At 37.8% G+C, this 21840-nt stretch overlaps 1 protein-coding gene across 6 annotated transcripts in view; it reads right to left on the reverse strand.

The window, feature by feature from the left end:
* The window catches only part of NRXN3 (neurexin 3), a 1693692-nt gene that overhangs the window by 44966 nt on the left and 1626886 nt on the right, over positions 1–21840 (reverse strand). For 4 of the 6 annotated variants that reach the window (XM_061156509.1, XM_061156511.1, XM_061156512.1 and 1 more), the window contains one exon: positions 11779–11857. In XM_061156509.1, coding sequence (XP_061012492.1) covers positions 11779–11857 — 79 coding nt within the window. Of the gene's footprint in view, positions 1–11769; positions 11858–21840 lie in introns of all 6 variants that reach the window. The other 2 variants (XM_061156510.1, XM_061156514.1) reach the window with 1 other exon arrangement.

Here is a 21840-nt window from a genome sequence, read left to right on the forward strand (position 1 = left end):
GCAGATTCTTTACCAACTGAGCCACCAGGGAAACCCTCTTAGAGTCCCAGCATCAGTTAGAGGTGGCTGTTACCTGATCATACGTTCTCAACAGGTCTGGTGATGAGCAGTGAGACAGAAGCCCCCACTGCACAAACCATCACCTAGGTGACATCGAGAGGGACTAATCTCCTGTAAGTGATGGTTTTCATCCTGAATACTGGAACCATTCCATCTCCCAGGAAGCAAGGGTAAGTCATTTAAATCATAGTTGTTTGGATAAATCATCACTAAACAATTTCATAACCCCATCAACCAAGGTTTTCATAGCTTTTCAGATGCACGATAATTAATCCATCTAACAAGTATTTACCAGACATTTAATATACTCAATACACAAACCTTCCTTCATTATTATTAAAGAGGTAGGTAGCTATATATATATATGTGTGTGTGTATATATACACATCAATGGAGAATACTATATAATAAGAGACAGTATTAATGTAGTGATTCCTGTGTGGATTTGGGGCCAAGCTGGCTTGAGTTCAAATCCCATTTCTCCTGCTTCGTTCCTGTGTGGAACATCTGTTTAGCTCCTCTGTGCCTCAGCTCACTCATCTTTAAAATGGAGATGACGATAAAGCCCCTCATGGGCTTGCTACAGGGACTAAAGAAGTTAACAAGGTCAAGTATTTAGAACTATACCTGCCTATAGTAAATGCTCAGTGAATTTAGTGAAGGAACAAAGATGGGGCAGTGGAACACTTGAAGCCCTAGACATAACTTCAAGGGACTTTACTCAATATCACGTGTGCTGTCACTGAAAGCTGACCAGAGGGGCAGGTAAACGTGACATTAAATCAAAGTTAAAGATGGTATCATCAGCATCTCGGTCAGGGACTCTATCTCATCAAACTAGAAAGGCTAATAAGATCCATACTTTCCTTTTTAACTCCGAGATTTCTCAAAACTCTTTCACAAAGCAGCGATTAAAGCATCTAACAGTAAAATTATTTTTTACTGCATTTTCTGTGATACAATAGTTCTCATGCTGTTGTAAGTATTAATGTGCTAGTATATGAAAAAATGTGGAAGTAAAGGGCACTCATACAGTTCACTGTGAAGCTGGTTAATTATCACGCATCAAGTGCTGTAACTAAATAAAGTTCATTATATTTTAAAAGTTAGAAAAACATAACTGAGTAATAGAATGATGCTGCACATTATAATTATGTACTAAGAAATGCATCTATTATCGTCTTTGCAAAGCTCAAGAAACAAAATTTGGAAGCCTAAGAAATATCCTGTTCATCTTCAGTGTTACTAAGGGAGACATTTTTGGCAACTCTATTTTGAGGAAACAAAATTAGTCAAAGCTCCACAAACGAGCAAGTCACAGTTCTAAAATTTAGCGCTCTAATAAGTGTTCAAGCCCAATCCTCTGTGCACACTGCAATAGAAAAATAAAAGTTATCCATTTCCTAACAGATCTGGGGTTGAATCTTACCTCTGCCAATATGTGCAGGCATGCAACCTTGGAAAAGCAAGCTTTGTGAGCCCCGATTTTCTCAATTATAAGATGGCCACAATAGTTTCTACGCTGTAATAACTGAAAATGAGATTTAAATAAAAATACCATGCTTGAATGCACCTGGGCCAGTGCCACGTCAGAGCCAGCTCATGATCTCTGATTGCTACGTTTTCAGGAATTTTCCAAGTCGGTTGTTAAAACACAGCCATAATCGAATATGTTAGATGAAGAACAAAGGTAATAAAAGCTTAAATCCCATTACTTTCTAATTACTTTACTGTGCTTTACGATTATGTATGCTCTTGAAATCCTTGGTATCTATCATATCTGTATGGTGAAAGTGTGTGCTCATGAGTGTTACTTCCTAATTCGGAGTTTAATATTGTCGTATCAGTGGCTTGAAATCAGCCGGATTGGGAATGTTTTATATGACAGAAACTGCCACATACTACAGATTATGGTTGTATGTATCCACGTGTGTGCTGGTTGTATGCATTTATGAGCACACTGCTATATCTGACTGGTCAGCAATACCCTCTCCCTTCCCCAATCCTTCCCCCATCTTTTGATTCCTTCCCCCACTTTCTTTACCCGCCTTCTCTCTTTTCCCCCTTCAATCTCTCCCTTCCTTCCTTCTAAGAAAGTTCTGAGTCCATAGAGCTCACACATTTCCTCTTCCATTGCCCTTGTTCTATACCCTTAAGAATAGCAAAGATCTACACGGACATGACCGAAACTTCTCATCATAAAAGCATCTGCCTTGAAACACTTTCTCTTCTTCAGGTTAAAAAAGATGGACTTCTTAATCATAGGACCCTATTTCAAAAATCAGTCTAGCAATTCATTTTAGACCTATTTTATACTCTTGTTCAACCTCTGTGGGTGAGGACACAGCAGTTGTTACAAAGATTCACTTTCACACTCTTAGTATCAAACAAACCAAAGCATTCCAAGTGAGGCAGCAAATTCCCTGAGTGTTCACAGGTATAATCCAGTATCTGAATAATTACCTGGGTACTTTCTTCTACCTCTCTCTCAAGAAATTCAAACTCACTTCTCAGAACTAAATCTACTGTGTATGTCTTATTCTTTGGAAAGAGAAATACATAAAGAACTTGGGTCTGAGTTAAAGTGTTGGCTCTCTAAGGCTTCCATGAATTAAAAAATAAAGTAAAATATATATCATTTGATTAAGAGAGATCAAAAGATAATCTTACCTTGAAATATGCATGAGGTAGAACCAGTGAGTTTTTTTTTTTTTTTCTTTCTCTTGGATGACTTGCCAAACACATTCATATTTTAGGTTAAAACACATAAATAAATTTCATAATCAAGTACTTTCATATTTTCGCAAATTCCTCACCGATTCAGGAATAGATACTGCTCTATACAGCAGAAATTATAATGCTCTTCAGTAACATTTGCTGAAAAAATTTTCTTTTGATCTGTTCCTGAAGAAAACGTTTAACTAGAAGATTGATATTATATGGGAAAACTCCTTGGAAATTTGCTCTTACACGAACTCCCTTTGACAGGAAGATCATTAAATCATGCCAAAGAAATCAACAAGGGTTTCTTATTGTTGTTCACGGGGGTGGTTGTTTAGCTATTATCATTAGTAGTTTCCCACTGTAAGTTTCGCCTTCTTAGCCAGGTAAGAAGCGCAACTTATGACTTCCAGATGCAAACCAGTTATCAGCCTTACAATTCGACTGAAAATTTGTTTTGCTTCTTTGTGAAGTTCCTTAAGGGCAAGGTTAAAAGTAGAAACAATAGGGGCATGAGAAATAAAGGGAGAGGATTTCAAACCACATATAACAAACAGAGAACAGAATCACAGAACAACACCAGGACAGTGGACTCCAAGACAAGATGACAAGACAAATGTGCCAGAGGAGACACATGCTTGACCGCTGGGCCAAGGAAAGCAAACACAAGAACAAAACCAGACAGAGATGCTGCAAGAGCAGCTCTTGGGGCTGCTGCGTGACCCCGTGGAAATCATAATAAAAATGAGGACCCATGAGGTTGTAACTACAAAGGGAAGTTACCCCCACAACTCATACACTGGACTTGCTGGGTCAGCCTGGATGTGTCATTTGGATGAAACACAGAAGATGGCATCATGACAGCCCATGCACTGGTGATGGAGGCCATGGTTAGTTGGTTAGCTACAGAACCGTCACTGCATGCCACACAATGATCCTGGGCTTGTCCGGAAATAAAAGATACAACCAATAGTCTATGTCCGCAATAAAATTCTTTTTATGCCATCTGAAATTTGTGGACAGGGATGTTCCTCTGTTCTTTCAGCATGTTTTTCTTTTATTATTATTATCATTTTCTGACTCACTTGTCCTTTTTTCAATAAAATGCATGGTCATAAAGGGGACAGTAAAGGCAAGTGGCCTGTGCAGATATAAGGAAAAATAAAAAGGAGAAAGGAAGAACATTAAAATAAAAAAATATATATATAGTAGAAAGAAAAGGAAAACAAAGTACTTCATTCTTTTGTACACAACTTTCTTGGGTTTCATTGGGGTTGGTTTGTTTTGTTTTGAGCATAAATACTGGCGGGATTCACTGAAGGGAGAGAAATTCGAGATTAGGATGGCAAGAAAAGATTTTGTTGCCTTTGTTGATTTGTATATCTATACATCTCTCAGTACAGAAAGAATAATGACTCATAAAAGTATAGCAATGAGTTAAAAATAGCCATAATGACCAAAATACTAAATATGAATCAAAACAAAATAAAGTAAATTGAACCACCAAAAATTCATGCGGCACAAGATGAGGTGAAAAAACAGAAAATGTTCTTCAAATATATACGAAGTATATATCTATTTATATACACAGGAATGTGCATATATGGATAGATATATCTGTATAATTTTTTCTCTCCACCCCTCCCAAGGATAACTGAATTATGGAATCATCATTATAATTATGATAAAGAAGACAACAAAACCTAAAAGAAATTAACATGCTTTTTTGCCAAGTTAACACAGTATCATGCATGTCTATGTTGGCGGATGTAAGGATGATGGCGTGAATTTCTGTGTAAACACATGGCTGATGGCAGGGGCTGGTGTTAATCTCTGTTTCCATTAATCTAATACAACATACTGTGTCCACATATATAAGGAATGATAGGCACTACATATTTAGTATACACACATACCTAAATATATATGTGTATACACAGTATATGTACTGGGGCTTATGGGAGAAAAAATAGAGAACACAAAGAATCAAAGAAAACCCATTAAAAATCTCTCTTTTTAAAACCCAATCCCTCTTTATTGAATCGTTTTCTCAGGGAGGGCGGACTTGCTTAATGACTGCATTAAGCTCACTCCTTATCAACTACTTGCATTGGCATTTGAAATCAGGAAGTTCTCATGAGTCTGGCTTAAAATGTTCTCAACCTGTCTATCCTTTGCCTATTACCTAAGAAGCTCTAGGTAATACTGTATATATTCAGAACTAATTTTTCAATCATAATGAATCAGAAATTCTGTTCCCCCTACTTAAGGCGTAGAAGAATGCTCTTTGGGGTTAAATGGTGCTGTGCAAGTTGGCATGATCTGTGATTTTTCTTGCCTGACCTTGGATGGGTATGCTAAGTGCGGAATTAGAGACCTCTGCTTCGAGTACTGATAACATTCCAGGCATTTTCCATTCCTTGTCTACACTGTTTCTTTTCTTCTTACCCCTCCTTTCCTCTTATTCCTCTTATTTTTGTATCTGACTTCCCTAAGAGACTATGAACTCCTGGAAAGAGTCTCCTTGTTTGTTTTCCTGGTATCTACTCTCGTGTCTATACACAGTAGTCACTAAAGATTATCGCATAAATAACTGATTTATTAAACTAGCAAATGGAAAATTACATGTTGATATTATTGATCCCTTTTCCTTTTCAACATCACCAAAAAGTCTTGGGTAATGGAGATAAATAGAACTTTTTTTTCATTTGTTTAGTCTTTTGTTATTAGATTTATTTGTTTTGGTTATAAAATCTATTATAATGATAAATCCATGAACACATGTACACCATTCCTGTACTATCAAGTGCCCAGTTGCCAATTAGTAGATTTTTCTATACTTATATTTTTATTCTTGTTCTAATTTTCAAAGCATTTTACCATTAGGGATTTAAAGGCCACATATTACTTAAAAATTAGATTGGGCTAGGATGGAGTTGGGCTATAAAAAAGTAATACAACTTATCACTAAGTGAGTTAATGAATAAAGACAGAAACTTTCCCATTAAATTAAGAACATTATACACCCATGAATGTACTCTATTTAAAAATTGGCAGGACTTAGACTAGATCTACATATGTGACTAGTTGCTTGCTTTACATACATTGGATATGTATTATAGCTCAGATCTCATACATGTTCACAATCAATAATGATTCATTAATGAAATTTACTTCTGCTTGTATTCCTCTTTCCAAAGCTAAAGTATTTCTCAGATTACTTCTATTTTACCTTTATTCAAAATATTTTTAAGCATACCCTAAAATTCAAGGTGAAATCTGGGCACCGTGATACTCAGACATTCCTACAGCATTTTAAAAACATAATTCTATTTATATTTATTTATCTTTGGCTGTGCCGAGTCTTCATTGCTGCACAGGCTTTTTCTCTAGTTGTGGCGAGTGGGGGCTTCTCTCTCGTTGCTGTGTGCAGGCTTCTCATTGTGGTGGCGTCTCTTGTTTAGGAGCGTGGGCTCCAGGGCATGCGGGCTTCAGCAGTTCCAACACATGGGCTGAGGAGTTACAGCTCCTGGCCCTAGATCACCGCCTGTGGTGCGTAGGCTGAGTTACTCTGCAACACATGGGATCTTCCTGGATAAGGGCTCGAACCCATGTCTCTTACACTGGCAAGTGATTCTTTACCACTGAGCCACAAGGGAAGCCCAGTGGCATTTTATTTTGGCATTTACTATTCTACTATCCACTGAATAGCTACTTGACTGATGATCCTTAAACATAATTCTATTTACCAATCATGAGTTTCCATATGGAAAAATCTAAAGTTAAATAAAAATCAATTTCTTTGTAATAAAAATGTACCAGTTGCTAACTCTTAGAGCTTGCTAGAGCCACTAATGACAAAATGCATTTCTGTAAACCCTGAAGATTACCAACAGCCTATTTAAGGTTGAGAATCAGCACATTTATTATTTTTCCTCTATAAATTCTGAAAAATAATGCTCTATTTCTTCCTATCCTTTATTAGAAAACTATTACTGTCTTAACACTTCAGTTGCACTTTCCACAACGTCCCAGCAAATAAAAACTCTAAGGATGTGGTGAGCTTTTAACAACTCAGTGCCAGATTTTCATATTATAAATAGTTTACTGAAGCACCTCAAACTGATAAAGACTAAGAACCCAGTTCCACCTGGAGAACATAAACAGGGGTAAATTCTTGGTGTTTCGCCAAATTTAAATTCCCCTATAATGGGTTGGCTATCATAGTGTGACTAACAAAGAGGAACAAAGCAATAACACCAAATGCAAATGTGAGGATTGCAGAGTTGAGGTGTAAAAGTACATCTGAGAAGCACTCTGGGAATAGTAATTATTTTGTGATCTCAGATTACGGTCATTAGTTTAAACATCTCCCTCAATCCCACCATTATGGAAGTTGTTTAGCACAGTCCTATTGACAGATGAACATGTTTCATCTTCACTTCCTGTTACTGTCTGCCCTCTGGTGGAAGTGCTGGTCCCTTAAGATGTGATCAAAGGACATTTAAGATAAGTGGAGGCAAGAAACCTGGCTAATCGACAACTAGAAACATGTATCCCCGGATAATGGCTGGATGAATCAATATAGTTGTTAATTACTGCCATACCCACTGCTCAGGTGTAAAAGGCATTTCTTTTAATTTTTTTTTTTCCTCTGCTCTATAAACCCTGTTCCCAGGATTTTTCCAATCTTAAGACCATAAAACAAAAAATTCAGACAACTGGTAGTTTTTAATTATGCAAAAGCCAATCTGACAATACATTCGTTTGGATGGTTTTTTATTTTTTTCCTAAAGATGGAGACACTGGGCATAGGAGTTGGGGGAGGGAGAGAGAAGGAATGAAAAGTGGATTTCATCACTTTGAATTTTAGAATTCATTCCCATATTTTAGATCATGAAGGCAACCTTACTAAAGATCTTAATTTTTATTTGACTTCCACAATCACATGAGAGAATCCCATTTCCCAGCTATTTGAATTCGTAGTTATTTGAATCCTCTCCAGCTTGTTTATTTTGTTGTTGCTGCTGTTGTTGATTACAAAGAGGTAATCAACAATGAAACATGCATTTACTGCACAATTTAATATCAATAGAAGTATAGTTGGGAGGAGAGGCATTTATGTGCAAAGACACAAATCTGAACTATTAAACATTTCTTTTGTAGGGGACACAATTAATGTTTACAAATTTGGAAAGATAAAATCCTGATCCTCAACTTTAGGTACTTAAATAGCTATTCAAATATTCTTCTGAATATTTTTATTGCTACAGATGGACTCATTATCACTTTATAATTCACAATTTCAATTCTGTGTTCTCAAAGCAAATGTTCAGAAAATGCAATTTTCCCTGCAACTCACTATAAAATGATCTAATTCTCAGCAAAAGAAGGGATGCGGTAGAGAATAATTTTTTCTAAAAGAAATGTGGATTTTGTTAGGGTGATACTTACTTGTATGAAATCATATATTTTAAACAATTCAACAGGTTTTATTTCATTGTTTAAAGGGAGATGAAGTGAGAGATATGGAAAATCTCCAATTTTAATTCAAGATTATGAGGTATTTTGAGAATCACATAAATTCAGTCAGCAAATACTAATTGAGCTTTCATTCTGTGCCTTGCTCTCGTGATTTAGCCTTTTTAAAAAACTCATTTACATATGTTCCAGCAAACATATATAGAGAAAATTTGAGATCTAATGGATTTATGAGGTTTCTAGACTATCATCAGCCAAGCTAAAAAAATGTAAGTGGTCCCTAAACATGATATGACTAAGCTACACCAAACCAGGGTGATCCCTAAATGCCAAAGTGGGTTGTCAGTATACAAGTCATTTGCTTACATCTGACTGACTCAAACCCAGCAGCAATAAAGTCCATTTTGATTTAAATAAAATTAAATATGAAAAATCATTTCATTTAAAATTTGATGCCCATATGAAAACAAAAGTTGTTGAATATAACATATACTAGACTGCCCAAATTATGAAAAGCAAGAACATCTAATGGACCTAAATTAATCAGGAAAGACCTTGCAGAAGTGAAATGCCTTATAACTGAGAAAGCCTAGAAAATTATAAATTTGCTAACATAGTGAGAGAAGATAAGGTAATTTCAAGTATGATACAAGATTAGCCAAAGTTAGTGTATTTACAGTAAATATCAGGTCTAGAAGAGAAAAAAATTTTAGGAACTGAGGTAGTGAATAAGAAGGTTCAAAACTAGAATTTTAATCGCAGTATTCACATAGAATCTCACGGCTAGCAATTTACGTCAAAATTATGTAAAAGTCACCATTATCTACAGTTGCATGGGCAATGGAAGACTTCTCTTCAGGCAGTGCAAAATCTAGCTTTGGAAACAACTGGTTTGAATGCTTCTGATTTTTAATCTGCATTATTTCTGGAAAATCTGAAGGCTATAGAGATATTTCTCATACAATGCAAAAAAGAACTTCATAGCTCTATGCATGTAATCTTCATCAGTATAAATCAGGCCCCCAAGGCAAAGCCTCTGCATCAGCAGGAATATCTATCTCCTTCTTGCATTAAATATGCCTCTGACTTTTCCCCTGTGCATTTGAATCCCTTACCAGGAATACTTTATAGAGTTAAATTTAGAAAGAAGAAACATTCACTCTTCAACTGTGATCAGTTAAATAATCCTGGGCAAAGGGGGTTAACACGTCTCTTAGCTGGTATGTTAACTCATTTGGGATGGGCTCTCTGTCACCTGGTTTATTTATATATTCCCTTCCATCCTCCCTTGCAGAACACAACAGATTGTTTTAAAAATTGTTTTTATTCCGCTACCTGCCCCGTGTAATTATATCACTCAAGAAATGCTGGTATTGAATTTCTGTCGTCTGCTTTTGAATCAGATGAAACACCTGCACAGCCACTAAAAAAGCAAACGGACTTAGTCTGGGGCTTTTCAGGTTTTGGCCTGTTTATGTTTGATACCAAATGGTAACGTATAGTCACAACCTGGGGAGCTGCAGATCTCATGAATCAGAGATCTAGAAAAGCCCTCTGTCTTCTGATGGAAGTTGCTATGGAGATGTCTGTTGTGTGTATGTATGTGGGGGTGTGGAGGTAGCAGGGGAAGACAGGCGTGATGATTCAGAATGATCAAGTCTAGATTTTATAAGAAGACTTACAATCTAAAGATCTGATAAACATTGTTGCATATATATAGATATCACTGCTGTGAAAGCAAGAAAACCTGATAAAGGGTAAATAGGGAATCCAAATTAAAGTCTAAATATCTTAAATTATTGGCCCCAATCAATTAATTTAACATACGTCTTGGAGAGCATGCCATATTCATAGCTAAATTCTTAATATCTCACACATACCTGGCATATACCAGGGACCCTCAAAAAATATTTGTTGAACTGAATTCTGCGGGAGAGGTAGTTTAGATAGTAAAGCTCTATATTCTATTTTCCAACAGCTCATTTGCGAAAACCCTTAGAACAGGAAGGAGTCAAATCTGGAGATGAACTGTATCCTGCCTGAGGGCTCAGAAATATTTATTAAATGAATGAAAGAAAATCTGTTCTGGTATGGATTGGATGCATCCTCCCTTTAGAGTTAAAACCTCACTTAATACAATATTATGACTCAAAGTCTGAAAAAAAAAATCTGACTAACCAGGTCATACTTACTTTCCTCCCACACAACTGAGCTTCCAAAGAAACAGAATACACTCCAGAAAGAAAAGGACCTACATATCACTGCTTTGTCCCTATGCTAAGAACAAAAACCCAGAGAACTTCCTGGATCCAAAGCCACTTGCAAGACACCAAGCAGTCAGGCTTCTACAAAATCTGTAAATCATTTTAGAATAACAAATGGAAGATTTTACTTTTGTTATACTAATATTTTTTCATGAATCTCAAATTTCTCTAGAATTAACAAAAGAAAATGTTTAACGGCGCTCCTTTTCTTTTAAAGAAAAGGAAAATAAAAATAAAATAACCCGAACAATCAGCTAGAAAATTCTATTTATTTCTCTTAGCCTTTAAAGAAATAAGATCCTAACCCAACTCCAACTTTGAAATGCTATTAAACATACACAGAAATTCGATGATATCTGTTCTCTATTATATATATAAATGTAAATTTTTAACTTATAGCAAGTCTCAAAACAGACGACTTGGGAAAGTTGATAGGAAATAATTAGGGACTGCAGTTGCCTGCTGGACATTATATCGTATATAGCTCACTATAAAGAAAGACCATAAAACATTGAAATGTATCTGGGTGCAAATGGGGAACACACTGAAGCTGCTAATTGCCAAAGTCCTCTCAACTTCAGCACAGTAGATACATTTTGAAGCATCACAGCTGTTGACACGGCATGGTTCTGTACTAATTTTGTATTTACTATGCTACACTGCTGCACAAATTCTCTAAACACACAAGGAACAAAATTAGTATAAATATAATACCATGTTAACTGCTGTTGAAATCCCATGGAAAAAAAAAAATTTTTTTTTGGTTGTTTGGTTTTGCTTCTGTTTTGTTTGCCACTTAAGAGTCAGAACAGTCATGAGAATTAAATGGCCTTTATGGCTCCACTTTGGCTTCATATTTTATTTTTTTTTATGTCAATCCAATATAGAAGTCTTCATGCTCTCACCCCTGTCAATTTCATAGCTGCCACTGGCTGCTATACATTTCCTGTTTCTTCTGGTGGTTAGTCTGGGTGTCTAATTGCTCAATGTTATGTCCTATTGAGTTTTCTTTAGCTAGTCAAGGAACTGACTTTAAATTTCCCCGGGGTCTTATGGCTCCTTCCATGGGATTTGATGCTTTCGACTATACAGTGATATTTATATATGTATATGTATACATATATAGATATAGGAAATACACACACTAACACACTATAATATTTATAAAACACATGTATATTCACATATATGTATGCATTGTTTTTTGCAAATGAAAAAATAAAGCAAGCAAAACAAGACTGACCTAACCTACCTGTACTCGGCTCACATTCAACGAAGTCTTCGTCATCGCTTGAACATTCAGCAGATGAAACAAGGTCATCTGATGTTGGCTGTGCATGTCAAAGAAAAAATAATGAGATGGGGGAAGAGAGAGAGAGATAAGGAAACCAATGCACAAAAGTACCAAAGACGTATCACTGTGTCCTGCCTCCATCATCATTACTGTCTCTCTTCTCTAAAGAAGGGTAGAGAATTTTAACTACTGTGTAGCTGTGAATGGCTCTGGGTCCAGATGCTCTGGGTGGGTCTCATGGGAAGCTGAGTAACCCAAAGTGGTTCCAGGAGGCTCAAGCCTATCCCATCCCTGTAGATCACATTTGCAGCCTGACTCTATCCTTACTTTACTTTCAATTTTGAGAATCAGAAGGGCAGGAGAAAGGCTATTGCAGATGGTGGCAATACAAGAGAGCAAGCCAGCACAGAAACGCTCGGCAGCTTGGAGAGAGTTTCAGTGCATATGGTGTGCAGTCTCAAGTGTATGATTTGATGGTCGCAAATCTATAGGCTGGCATAATTAATGAACGCTGTGGAAGGCAGTCTGTTCGGGAATAGCATAATGACTTCTCTCGCCATCAGCGATTTCTTCATGTAATTGCTGCAATTAGCTGAATTAGTAATGTGGACCAGCAGACAGACACTACAAGACAGCCTCTGGACACAGGTAAGGCTGTATCTGAAGAGAACACAAAATTTCTGATTGTAACAGTAGTAATTCAATTTGAGAAAAAAATTTTTTTTTCCTATTGAATCCTGCAGAAATTCCCCAAAGACAGGGAATCTGCTGCTGCAAGAAATATAAGGGACTGTGGGCATGGTCAGTGAGAAGGGCCCTTGCTAGATAGTAAATGAGAAGACTCCTTTCTGTACCTGGTACATACTACGTGCACAATAAATACTCTTTAGATCAACCAATCAATCATTAATCTACAGCTCTTGTCTAAAAACCAAACTTTTGTCCTACTAGCAGTTGTTCAACAAATGCTCGTTGCTTTCTACTTCCTGATGTTAATAGTATTAACTGACTTGCTAGTCTTATTATTCCCAATGCATTGAAGTCTCAATCCATATTCAAGAAGAAAAGCAATTACAAGTCAGATGCTCTGCTAGACACATATACAGGCTTATGAGTTACAGTTATTACTAAATAATGAGACACAATTCTCACATTGGTCCTTCGGGACAGGGATAATTATTATACTTTTAAAGAGAACTGAAGTTCAGAGAGGTTAAGTGAGTTGCTAAAAGACTCACAGCTAGTAAAACACATAGTGAAGATCTGAACACATATGTCTTATTTAAAATCTGCATTTGTAGCTCCCGTAGGCTTCTTGCATCCCCTTCTTATAGGATGCCATGGACTGAACTGTGTCCTCTCCCAAGTTCGTATATTGAAGTTCTAACCCCCTTGTACCTCAGAATGTGACTGCTATTTGGAGATGAGGTCTTTAAAGAGGTAATGAAGTTAAAAGGAGGTCATCTGGGTAAGTAAATCCAACATGACTGCTCTCCTTATAAAAGAAGAGACTGTCTCTCTCTCTCTCTCTCTCACACACACACACACAGAGGGGAGACCACGGGAAGGCACAGGGGAAAGGCAGTCATCTATAAGCCAGGGGGAGAGGCCTCTGAAGAAATCAGACCCGATAGCTTAACTTCAGAATGCCAGCTTCTAGAACAGTGAGAAAATGAATCCCTCTTGTTTAAGCCACTCTGTCTGTGGTCCTTTGTTATGGCAGCCCTAGAAAATGAATACACATGACAACCCATACGCTTAGTGTTTCCAGACAATGTCCTTCTTGAAATAGACATAGGAGGCATAGAACCGCTGAACACAGCAAAGCACAGGAGAAAAACCACATCAGGCAATTGATTTCGCTTAACTCACAGTGGCAGAGAGGGGCCTTAAACCACATTCTTGATCTTTATTCTACACTTGTCAAAGAGATACTTCAACCCCTGCTCTCCTCCTTAAAGTTGATAGAAAAAGATTTTTCAAACATTCTATTTTTATTTTCAATTAGACACTACCGACGTGTGCATTTCACTTCCAGCCACTGATGCTGGCATTTGTATCCTGGAGTATTAGTATTTGTGTTAGAGAGATCATAAGCTCACTCTTCTGGAGTTTCCGGCTGTGATAGGGCCAATACAGATCCATTTCCCGTCAGTCACGGAAGGGAGGTGGTAAGAGAATAAATATTAACTGTGCAGATGCAAAGGCAAATATATGGGAAAGGCCACAATCATTTCTTCCGGCAATCTTGATTCCAGCTTGTGATTCATCCAGCCTGGCATTTTGCATGATGTACCCTGCATATAAGTTAAAGAAGCAGGGTGACAATATACCATCCTGATGGACCCATTTACCAGTTTTGAACTAGATTGCCAGGAGGAATATCAACAATCTCAGTCATGCAGATGATACCATTCTAGTGGCAGAAAGCAAAGAGGAACTAAAGAGACTCTTAATAAGAGTGAAAGTGAAAAAGCTGGCTTAAAATTCAACATTCAAAAAATGAAGAACATGGCATCCGGTCCCATCACTTCATGGCAAATAGAAGGGGGAAAAGTGGAAACAGTGACAGATTTTATTTTCTTGGGCTCCAAATTCACTGTGGACAGTAACTGCAGTCATGAAATTGAAAGACATTTGCTCCTTGGAAGAAAAGCTGTGACAAACCTAGACAGTGTATTAAAAAGCAGAAACATCACTTTGCTGATAAAGTGTAGTCACAGCTATGGTTTTTCCAGTAGTCACGTATGGGTGTGAAGTGGATCATAAAGAAGGCTGAGCTCCAGAGAACTGATACTTTTGAACTGTGTTGTTGGAGAAGACTCTTGAGAGTCCCTGGGGCTGCAAGAAGATCAAACCAGTCAATGTTAAAGGAAATCAACTCTGAATATTCATTGAAAGGACTGATGCTAAAGCTGAAGCTCCAGTACTTTGGCCATCTGATGCGAAGAGCCAACTCATTGGAAAAGACCATGATGCTGGGAAAGATTAAAGGCAAAAGGAGAAGGAGATGACAGAGGATGAGATGGTTAGAGAGCAAGCACAGACTCAATGGACATGAGTCTGAGCAAACTCTGGGAGATAGTGAAGGACAGGGAAGCCTGACGTGCTGCCGTCCATGGGGTCACAGAGTCAAACATGACTGAGTGACTAAATAATGGTAACACAATCATTGTTTGATAGTTCTAAGGCATGCGTTTTCTATGGGGATGACAACACTCAGCAATAATTGTTTTGGGCAAAAGGGTGAGGATCTTAAATATGGAAATGGTCTGTGACCTGCCAAGGGCCCACAGTTCTTAAACAAATATACAGTATACCTGATATTAAAATTTTATGGAAAAGAGCACTTGAGGGGGAATAGTCTAAAAATCTCCTTAGAGGTTGAGAATACATTTCAAACATGTAGTCAATTGGAAATTAGTTGTTGGTGACGATTATAAGGACCTTACAGAATGGCCCATATAAGGCTTAACTAGCTTTGGTCACTGGAAATGAATGAAAACTGCTGAGTTAATGAAAATCTAGTAAGCTCATCTTAAGAACTGAAGGCCAGGTAATAAAGTTTACAAAGGCCACGGAGCAAACGTATGAAAAGAATGCAAAACTTCAAGAGAAACCAAAAAAGGTGTTAACATATTAGAGGAATCTTCAACATTGTAAAAATTATCTGAATTTTTATCAGCCAAAAAACAATGCAAAGTTGTTTTTTTGTTTTTGTTTGGTTTTTAAGATAAGTACTAGGCTCTGCAGTTGAAGACTATTTCCCACTTTCCTCTTAGCTTCCTCTTAAATATGGAAATGGCTTGTGACCTGCCAAGGGCCCACAGCACTTAAAACAGACACACAGCCTCCTCCAACACTGCAAAAATTCTCTCTCCTGTGGTTTGAGTGACACTGTCCCAAGCCCCTACTCCCTTTCTCCATCACCACCTCCATTTCTGTGCCCACAATGGGCCCTAAACCCCAGGGCAGCCCCCACACCTATGCTCACCATATCCTCCCTCCTCACTTTCAGTGAAGTGAACTGGCCATGACCCTCTTCCCAGAGATTTTTTTTTAATATGTGTATGGATGATAACAATGTTCCTCCCAGGCAACAGAAGCACATTTTGCCAGAAGCTCCTATGCATGGTGTCTAAGAACAGGAGACGATAGGCCATGAAGAGTGTAGTTGGCAGTATAGTTGGCAAATCCCAGCTCCTAAACATGTCTGTGAGTTGGGAGAGTCAGTTACCTCCCCTCTTCAGGCTTCAATTACTTTCATCTCTAAACTGGGATGAATACAGTCTTTTGTCATTACCTGGGCATGTGATTTAAAAGTAATGTTAAAAGTGAGACTCTGTCTCTGGCATATGGTACACGCTCAATAAACAGGAGCTAAAACTAGCTAACTCAATCAATCAGTCAATCAACAGGAACATGGAAACTGGTCACTACTCCTAATTTACATAGATTTGCTATCTGCCTTTGCACTCTGTCGTTACTGATTTATCCCCCAATAGAACTGCTTGTTGATAATTCCTGACCTCCACATAGTGATACAAACACCATTTCTGGTTGGATCAGCCATGAAGAGTGATAAAGAAAAATATACTCAAGAGCATGCCAAGAGAGCTTAAAAGTTTACTGGAAGATGAAATCAGTTTCCAAGGGCTGTAGGTCCAGACATTCCTCAAGGGTCTTGTATGAATTGAACCCCTTCCTTTCTGTCTCTGAAACTTCACCATCACTGTTTATGGCCACAGCCACTGAAATTCCCAAAGCAATTACAAATATCTCAACCCCCTCCTTGCCCATTGTGGAAAACAATGTTTATCTGGAGAACCTGGCATTGGATACAGTCATGCCTGCCGCAGAACACTGTGCAGTCTCAGAAATGCTTGCTCTGCCAGGGCAGCAAGCTTTGATTTGCAAAAGGCAGGATTAAGATCACTATATTTAGGGATTAAAAAAATAAATAAATAAATAAAACTATTTCTGTCCCTGCTACCTGAAAACAACAGCAAAAATTACAAACCTAGGCTTTTGGATATACACTTAGGATCACATCCTAAAGTAATGTCTATTTGATTCAAAATTACTCTCAGAAAACCCAAGGCTTTTAGGAGCTTTTAATATTTCTTGTCTTTGCCTTTCCCCAGTTATAAGTGAAAGCAGGGTCTGACGCTTACCCTTGGAAGAAAAGGCACATTTCTTTAACTATTGGTTCCCATGGGTGGTGGAGTACGTTTGACTATTGCAATATTTCACAGACTCTGGATACAACTATCACAGGCATTTAGAATGGAACTGTGGACTTTTTTCCATAAATAAAATGCAGTAGCCCTAGGCTGTGTGTGTGTGTGTGTGTGTGTGTGTGTGAGACAGAGAGAGAGAGTGTGTACTGGTGAGTGTATATGTTTTCTTACAATCACAGTCATTTTTCATTAATATTCATAATTCCTTAGAAAGAGGAGCAGTTAGTACTCTTGAGAAGAAAAAGATGTTTGAACCCTCTAAAATCAGGCCTATTAATTTACTACTTAAACACTTGCCATATTCAGGCTTTGTGCTAAGCAGTTAACACATATTAATTTTCCATACTCATAATAACCAAGGGCAGAGATATTTTAAAGACATCTGCTATTTCTAACTGCCCACCATCCACACTTCTCAAATAGCAGTATTGCCTCAGGAACTTTCTCTATTTGTGTCCTTGTGTGAGAAATGTTCATCAGGGTCCCTGGTGTGTCATCTTAACATTTTCTCTCCTCTCAATGATTGTCTAAAACTCTCATGATTCCCAATGGCTAAGCTTAAAGTGTTTACATACTGGGGTTCCTATATGTCAAATATCAACATTATCTGTAAGTCATTCAAGGAAGACCAGAAGATCCATAAGCAGTCCCCAATCAGTTTTTCAGTGGCTGAGTGATTAGATCCACCTTCAGCAATATGTAACTATATCATCGAGGTGCTTTTTCATTCACTCACTCATTCCTTTATTAATACCTGATTAATATATTTTATTGCTACATTATATATAATACATTAATATAGTATATATTAGCAGTATCACTTTATTAATATTTATTAATATTAATGCATTTAATAAATACCTATTGAACACCTATGTGTCAAGCCTTGTACCAGGAGGGATAAAGTGATAGACAAAGCAGTTCTTTTGCCCTGGGAATTCACGGTCTCTGAGGAGCCTGTCTGGTAAACGGGCAAGCCCGACAGAGCAAACTGAATGCTTTGACAAGAGTCAGCAGCAGGTATGAAGGGAGCAAATCGCAGGGGAAGGGAGAGAGCTCCCAGGCCAAGGAGGATGTGTAAATGAGCCCTCGGGGACAGGCCCAGGGAAGCAGGGGAAAGCCGAGAGCTTCCAGGAGGAGAAGGGCATCCTAGGCAAACTCGACGGTCTTGGGAAAGGCTCAGAGACATGAAAAAGCACAGTTTATTTGTGTACCCGCGAGGAGTAAGGATGACTAGAGTGAAGAGGTGTACTAGAATGACAGGATGACAGCTCCCTGAGTTATCACGCTGTTCTTGCAAACTCGGATAATAAGCGTGAGTTTAATATCCTGCCCTCCCGGACTCCTCTCCTTCCTCCCCTCCCCACACCTCACCGGTGTCAGCCGTCACATTGCCTTAGGGAGCGGATACACGTGGTTTCAGAACACAGGCGTGAGTCTGACTGCACCCTCCCCACCCCCCTACCATGCAGATGAAAGACCTTTACTCGCCTTCTCAAGGGGAGGAAAATATACTTCTGTCCAAATATATTAGCCAAGTCCTATATTAAAAATAATAATTCACACTACCCAGTTTTAAAATATGTATTTCATATATTTAATCCACATGTTGAAATTACTTGGTTTTGTACTAGGACTCATAAAACTAAAGATAGGTATTATAATAACTTTCAATAAAATATCTCTCTGGCAGAAACCCTCTTTATTCCTTTCCTGAAAGATTTTTTATTGCATTTATATTCTTTTTTTTCCCCCTACCAATATTTATTGAAATTACCTTAGAATAAACTGGGACAGAAGAAAGCTCAAAACTCTGTCCACCCAGGTAAATTTATAGGTATATTTACTTTCAATTCCCTCAGTTTCACAAGCCTGGCTTCTCATTTTCCACCAATGAGTTATTGTTTCTATAATCACCTGCTTCTAATTATTTACTCTGAAAGGCTCTACCTCATCTCAGTATAGGAATGGTTCCACACCATTCTTCATTGTTACCCATTATTTGGCACTGAGAAAAATATCTGCTGCCATGGTCTGAATAGTTTAAGAGAGTTTCACTATTCACCCTCCTTACTGCCCAGGTACCTATTTGTGATTTCAAAATTCCAGCCTTTAGCCCTTTATCTTTTACTGAGAATAAGCTAATCATTTGGGGGGATAATCATTTTTTTCCACCCAGCTCCTTGGAAGCACGGTTATTTGACCGAGATTAAATGCAAGATAAAATAAGTCCTGCCACAGAACAGCTTTATGAAATTATAAATAACACACTCAAGAATGATGATCGCTTTTCTTCCAGTGAAAAAGGAAAAGAGAAAGGCCCATAAATATTCTGAAGTCCCACAGAAAACAGCCATACATCTCTGCAGCTGCTTCATGCTAAAAAGAATTAAATTCCTTCAAATGCTTGGAGTTTTAGTTTTCTTGTCTCCATACTTCCACTCTGAGATGGAGCTGGAGATCAGTATCTCATAGGAGAGAAGGTCTTACTCTATTTAAAAAAAAAAAAAAAAGAATGCCTGGGATACTTTTAATTAAATAAGAACTCTAGATCAATCAACAATCTTCAATGATATTTGAAAAGTTTGACCATCTCAATTTAAATGTATTTTAAATGTAAGCTATTCTTCATCAAATTGTTGCCATTGCATAGTTCAACCTTTGAGCAATGCTAGTAGATACCCCCTCCCCATTACACACACAAACTACTGGATGATTTTTAGACTGCACCAAAGGTAAAACTGGAACTTGGGCAAACTTGTTAGAAGTGATCATCTCATCCCTCTCTTCTTCACCATCAACCCCACCACTTCCTCCAGTTCAAACCCAATCCTAAAATAGTCCTTAAATCATGGTAAGGTTGTATGGGCATGATTATGTCTACCTCACTTTAGTTTTAAAGAGTGTTTTGGTGTGGACCATTTTTGAAGTCCTTGTTGAATTGGTTACAATATTGCTTCTGTTTAATGTTTTGGTTTTTTGGCCAAGGGGCATGTGGGATCTTATTTCCCTGAACAGGGATCAAACACACACCATCTGCATTGGAAGGCGAAGTCTCAACCACTGGACCACCAGAGAAGTCCTTACACCCTCTTTATTCTTAACATCCTCTTCATAGTCATCTTCAAAAGAAGCAACCAATACCATTATGAGAAAATGAAATACATCATCTGAACTTGTCATACTCAAGTGTAAAAGACAGGGGCGTAACATGAGGCAGGTTCAGAAAAATGAAAACAAAAGGACAAAGTTCAGCCTGGAGAAGATATTTTCTGAATAACCCTTGAGCCCTACCTCTATGTATGTATCTTAATTGGAACAACACTGAATTTTTTTTTTCAAACTTTAAATTTTTTATTTTGTATTGGGGTATAGCCACTTAACAGTGTTGTGATAGTTTCAGGTGAATAGCAAAGGGACTCAGGGATACACATACATGTATCCCTTCTCCCCCAAACCTCCCTACCACCCAGGCTGGCACATGCTATTGAGCAGAGTTCTATGTACTATACAGTAGGTCCTTGTCGGTTATCCATTTTACATACAACAGGGAACAACACTGAATTTTTTAAAAGTCTTCTGGAGTTCATGTCATTCTGGTTTTTCAAGATACTACTTTCTTCTCTCTATTTGGACATAACCCCTTGCCAAGTAAGATATGACTACACACATATTTCACTTGGCTCATATTTCTTTAGAATGAGAAGGTTTTAAGAGTAATGCCCTGGGCTCTAGACATTGCATTCAGCATGACCACATTAGTTAATTAAAACTAAGCTCTGTCAGAAAACTAAATATAAAAAATAAAAGCAAGCGACAAACATAACCCTCATTTTTATGGATATATGGTTTTACAGATGTATGTATTTACTCATGCAATCAGTCTTCCCTCAACAAACATTGACCGACAGCCCATCACGTGTCAGACGCTGTGCTGAGGGGCTGGACTGAGCCAGTCTCTGTCCTCGTGGAGTTTACAAACTGCCAGGACTGGGGCCAGGCCCAATGAGAAAGCGCTGAGTGATGCTAAACCAACAACTATGATACAAAAAGTGAAATTAATATGAGGCTCATAAATGGTATTTACCGTAAAACATTTACTAGTTATTCATTATCGTTAAAGATGATAGATTGCATAGGAATCCAAGCCAATGGTATCACCAGCTTCCCTTTAAACTCTGCCCACTGTCAATAGGCTCCACACTGCTCCTTTCCGCCCCCTACTCCACACATATATTGGAGCAGAATAAAGACTGACATGATTTATAATAAATTGTTCTAATGAATTAACCTTTAAGGAAATCCCTTTGTAGACTCAAGATTTAATTAACAGTATAAAAAAACCAAGCTAAGCTCAGCCAAACTTTGTGCCAAAGATTGGAGTCCTTTACTTCTATCCTTGAAGTCCTGTAGGATTATATACATAAATGTGATGCAATATCTTTTTTTTCTTTCTTTTTCTTTCCAGTTTTAAGATTTTTCTTCCATCTGCTCAAAAAAAAAAAAAAAAAGGGGGGGGGTGGATCAAGACAGAGGAGAGGGAGGAGGGAGAAGAGAGTGGGTAGAGGGGGATTAATCTATCTGTTGTTCAAGGCAGCCTGACAGAGAGAAGAGGAGTATTGAACCACAGAAGATTAACCAAACTTCAATGTACCTTCCCCAAAGCAGGAGGAATGTAATGCTACGTGGTGTTCCACTGATAAGCAAATCCCTCTAAATCCTTTCAATTTGTTTCTTGGCCCGGAGAAATTACATATTATTTAGAAGGCAAGGGGAAAAA

This window comes from Dama dama, chromosome 12, assembly GCF_033118175.1.
Source record: "Dama dama isolate Ldn47 chromosome 12, ASM3311817v1, whole genome shotgun sequence".
Classification (NCBI taxonomy): Eukaryota; Metazoa; Chordata; class Mammalia; order Artiodactyla; family Cervidae; genus Dama; species Dama dama.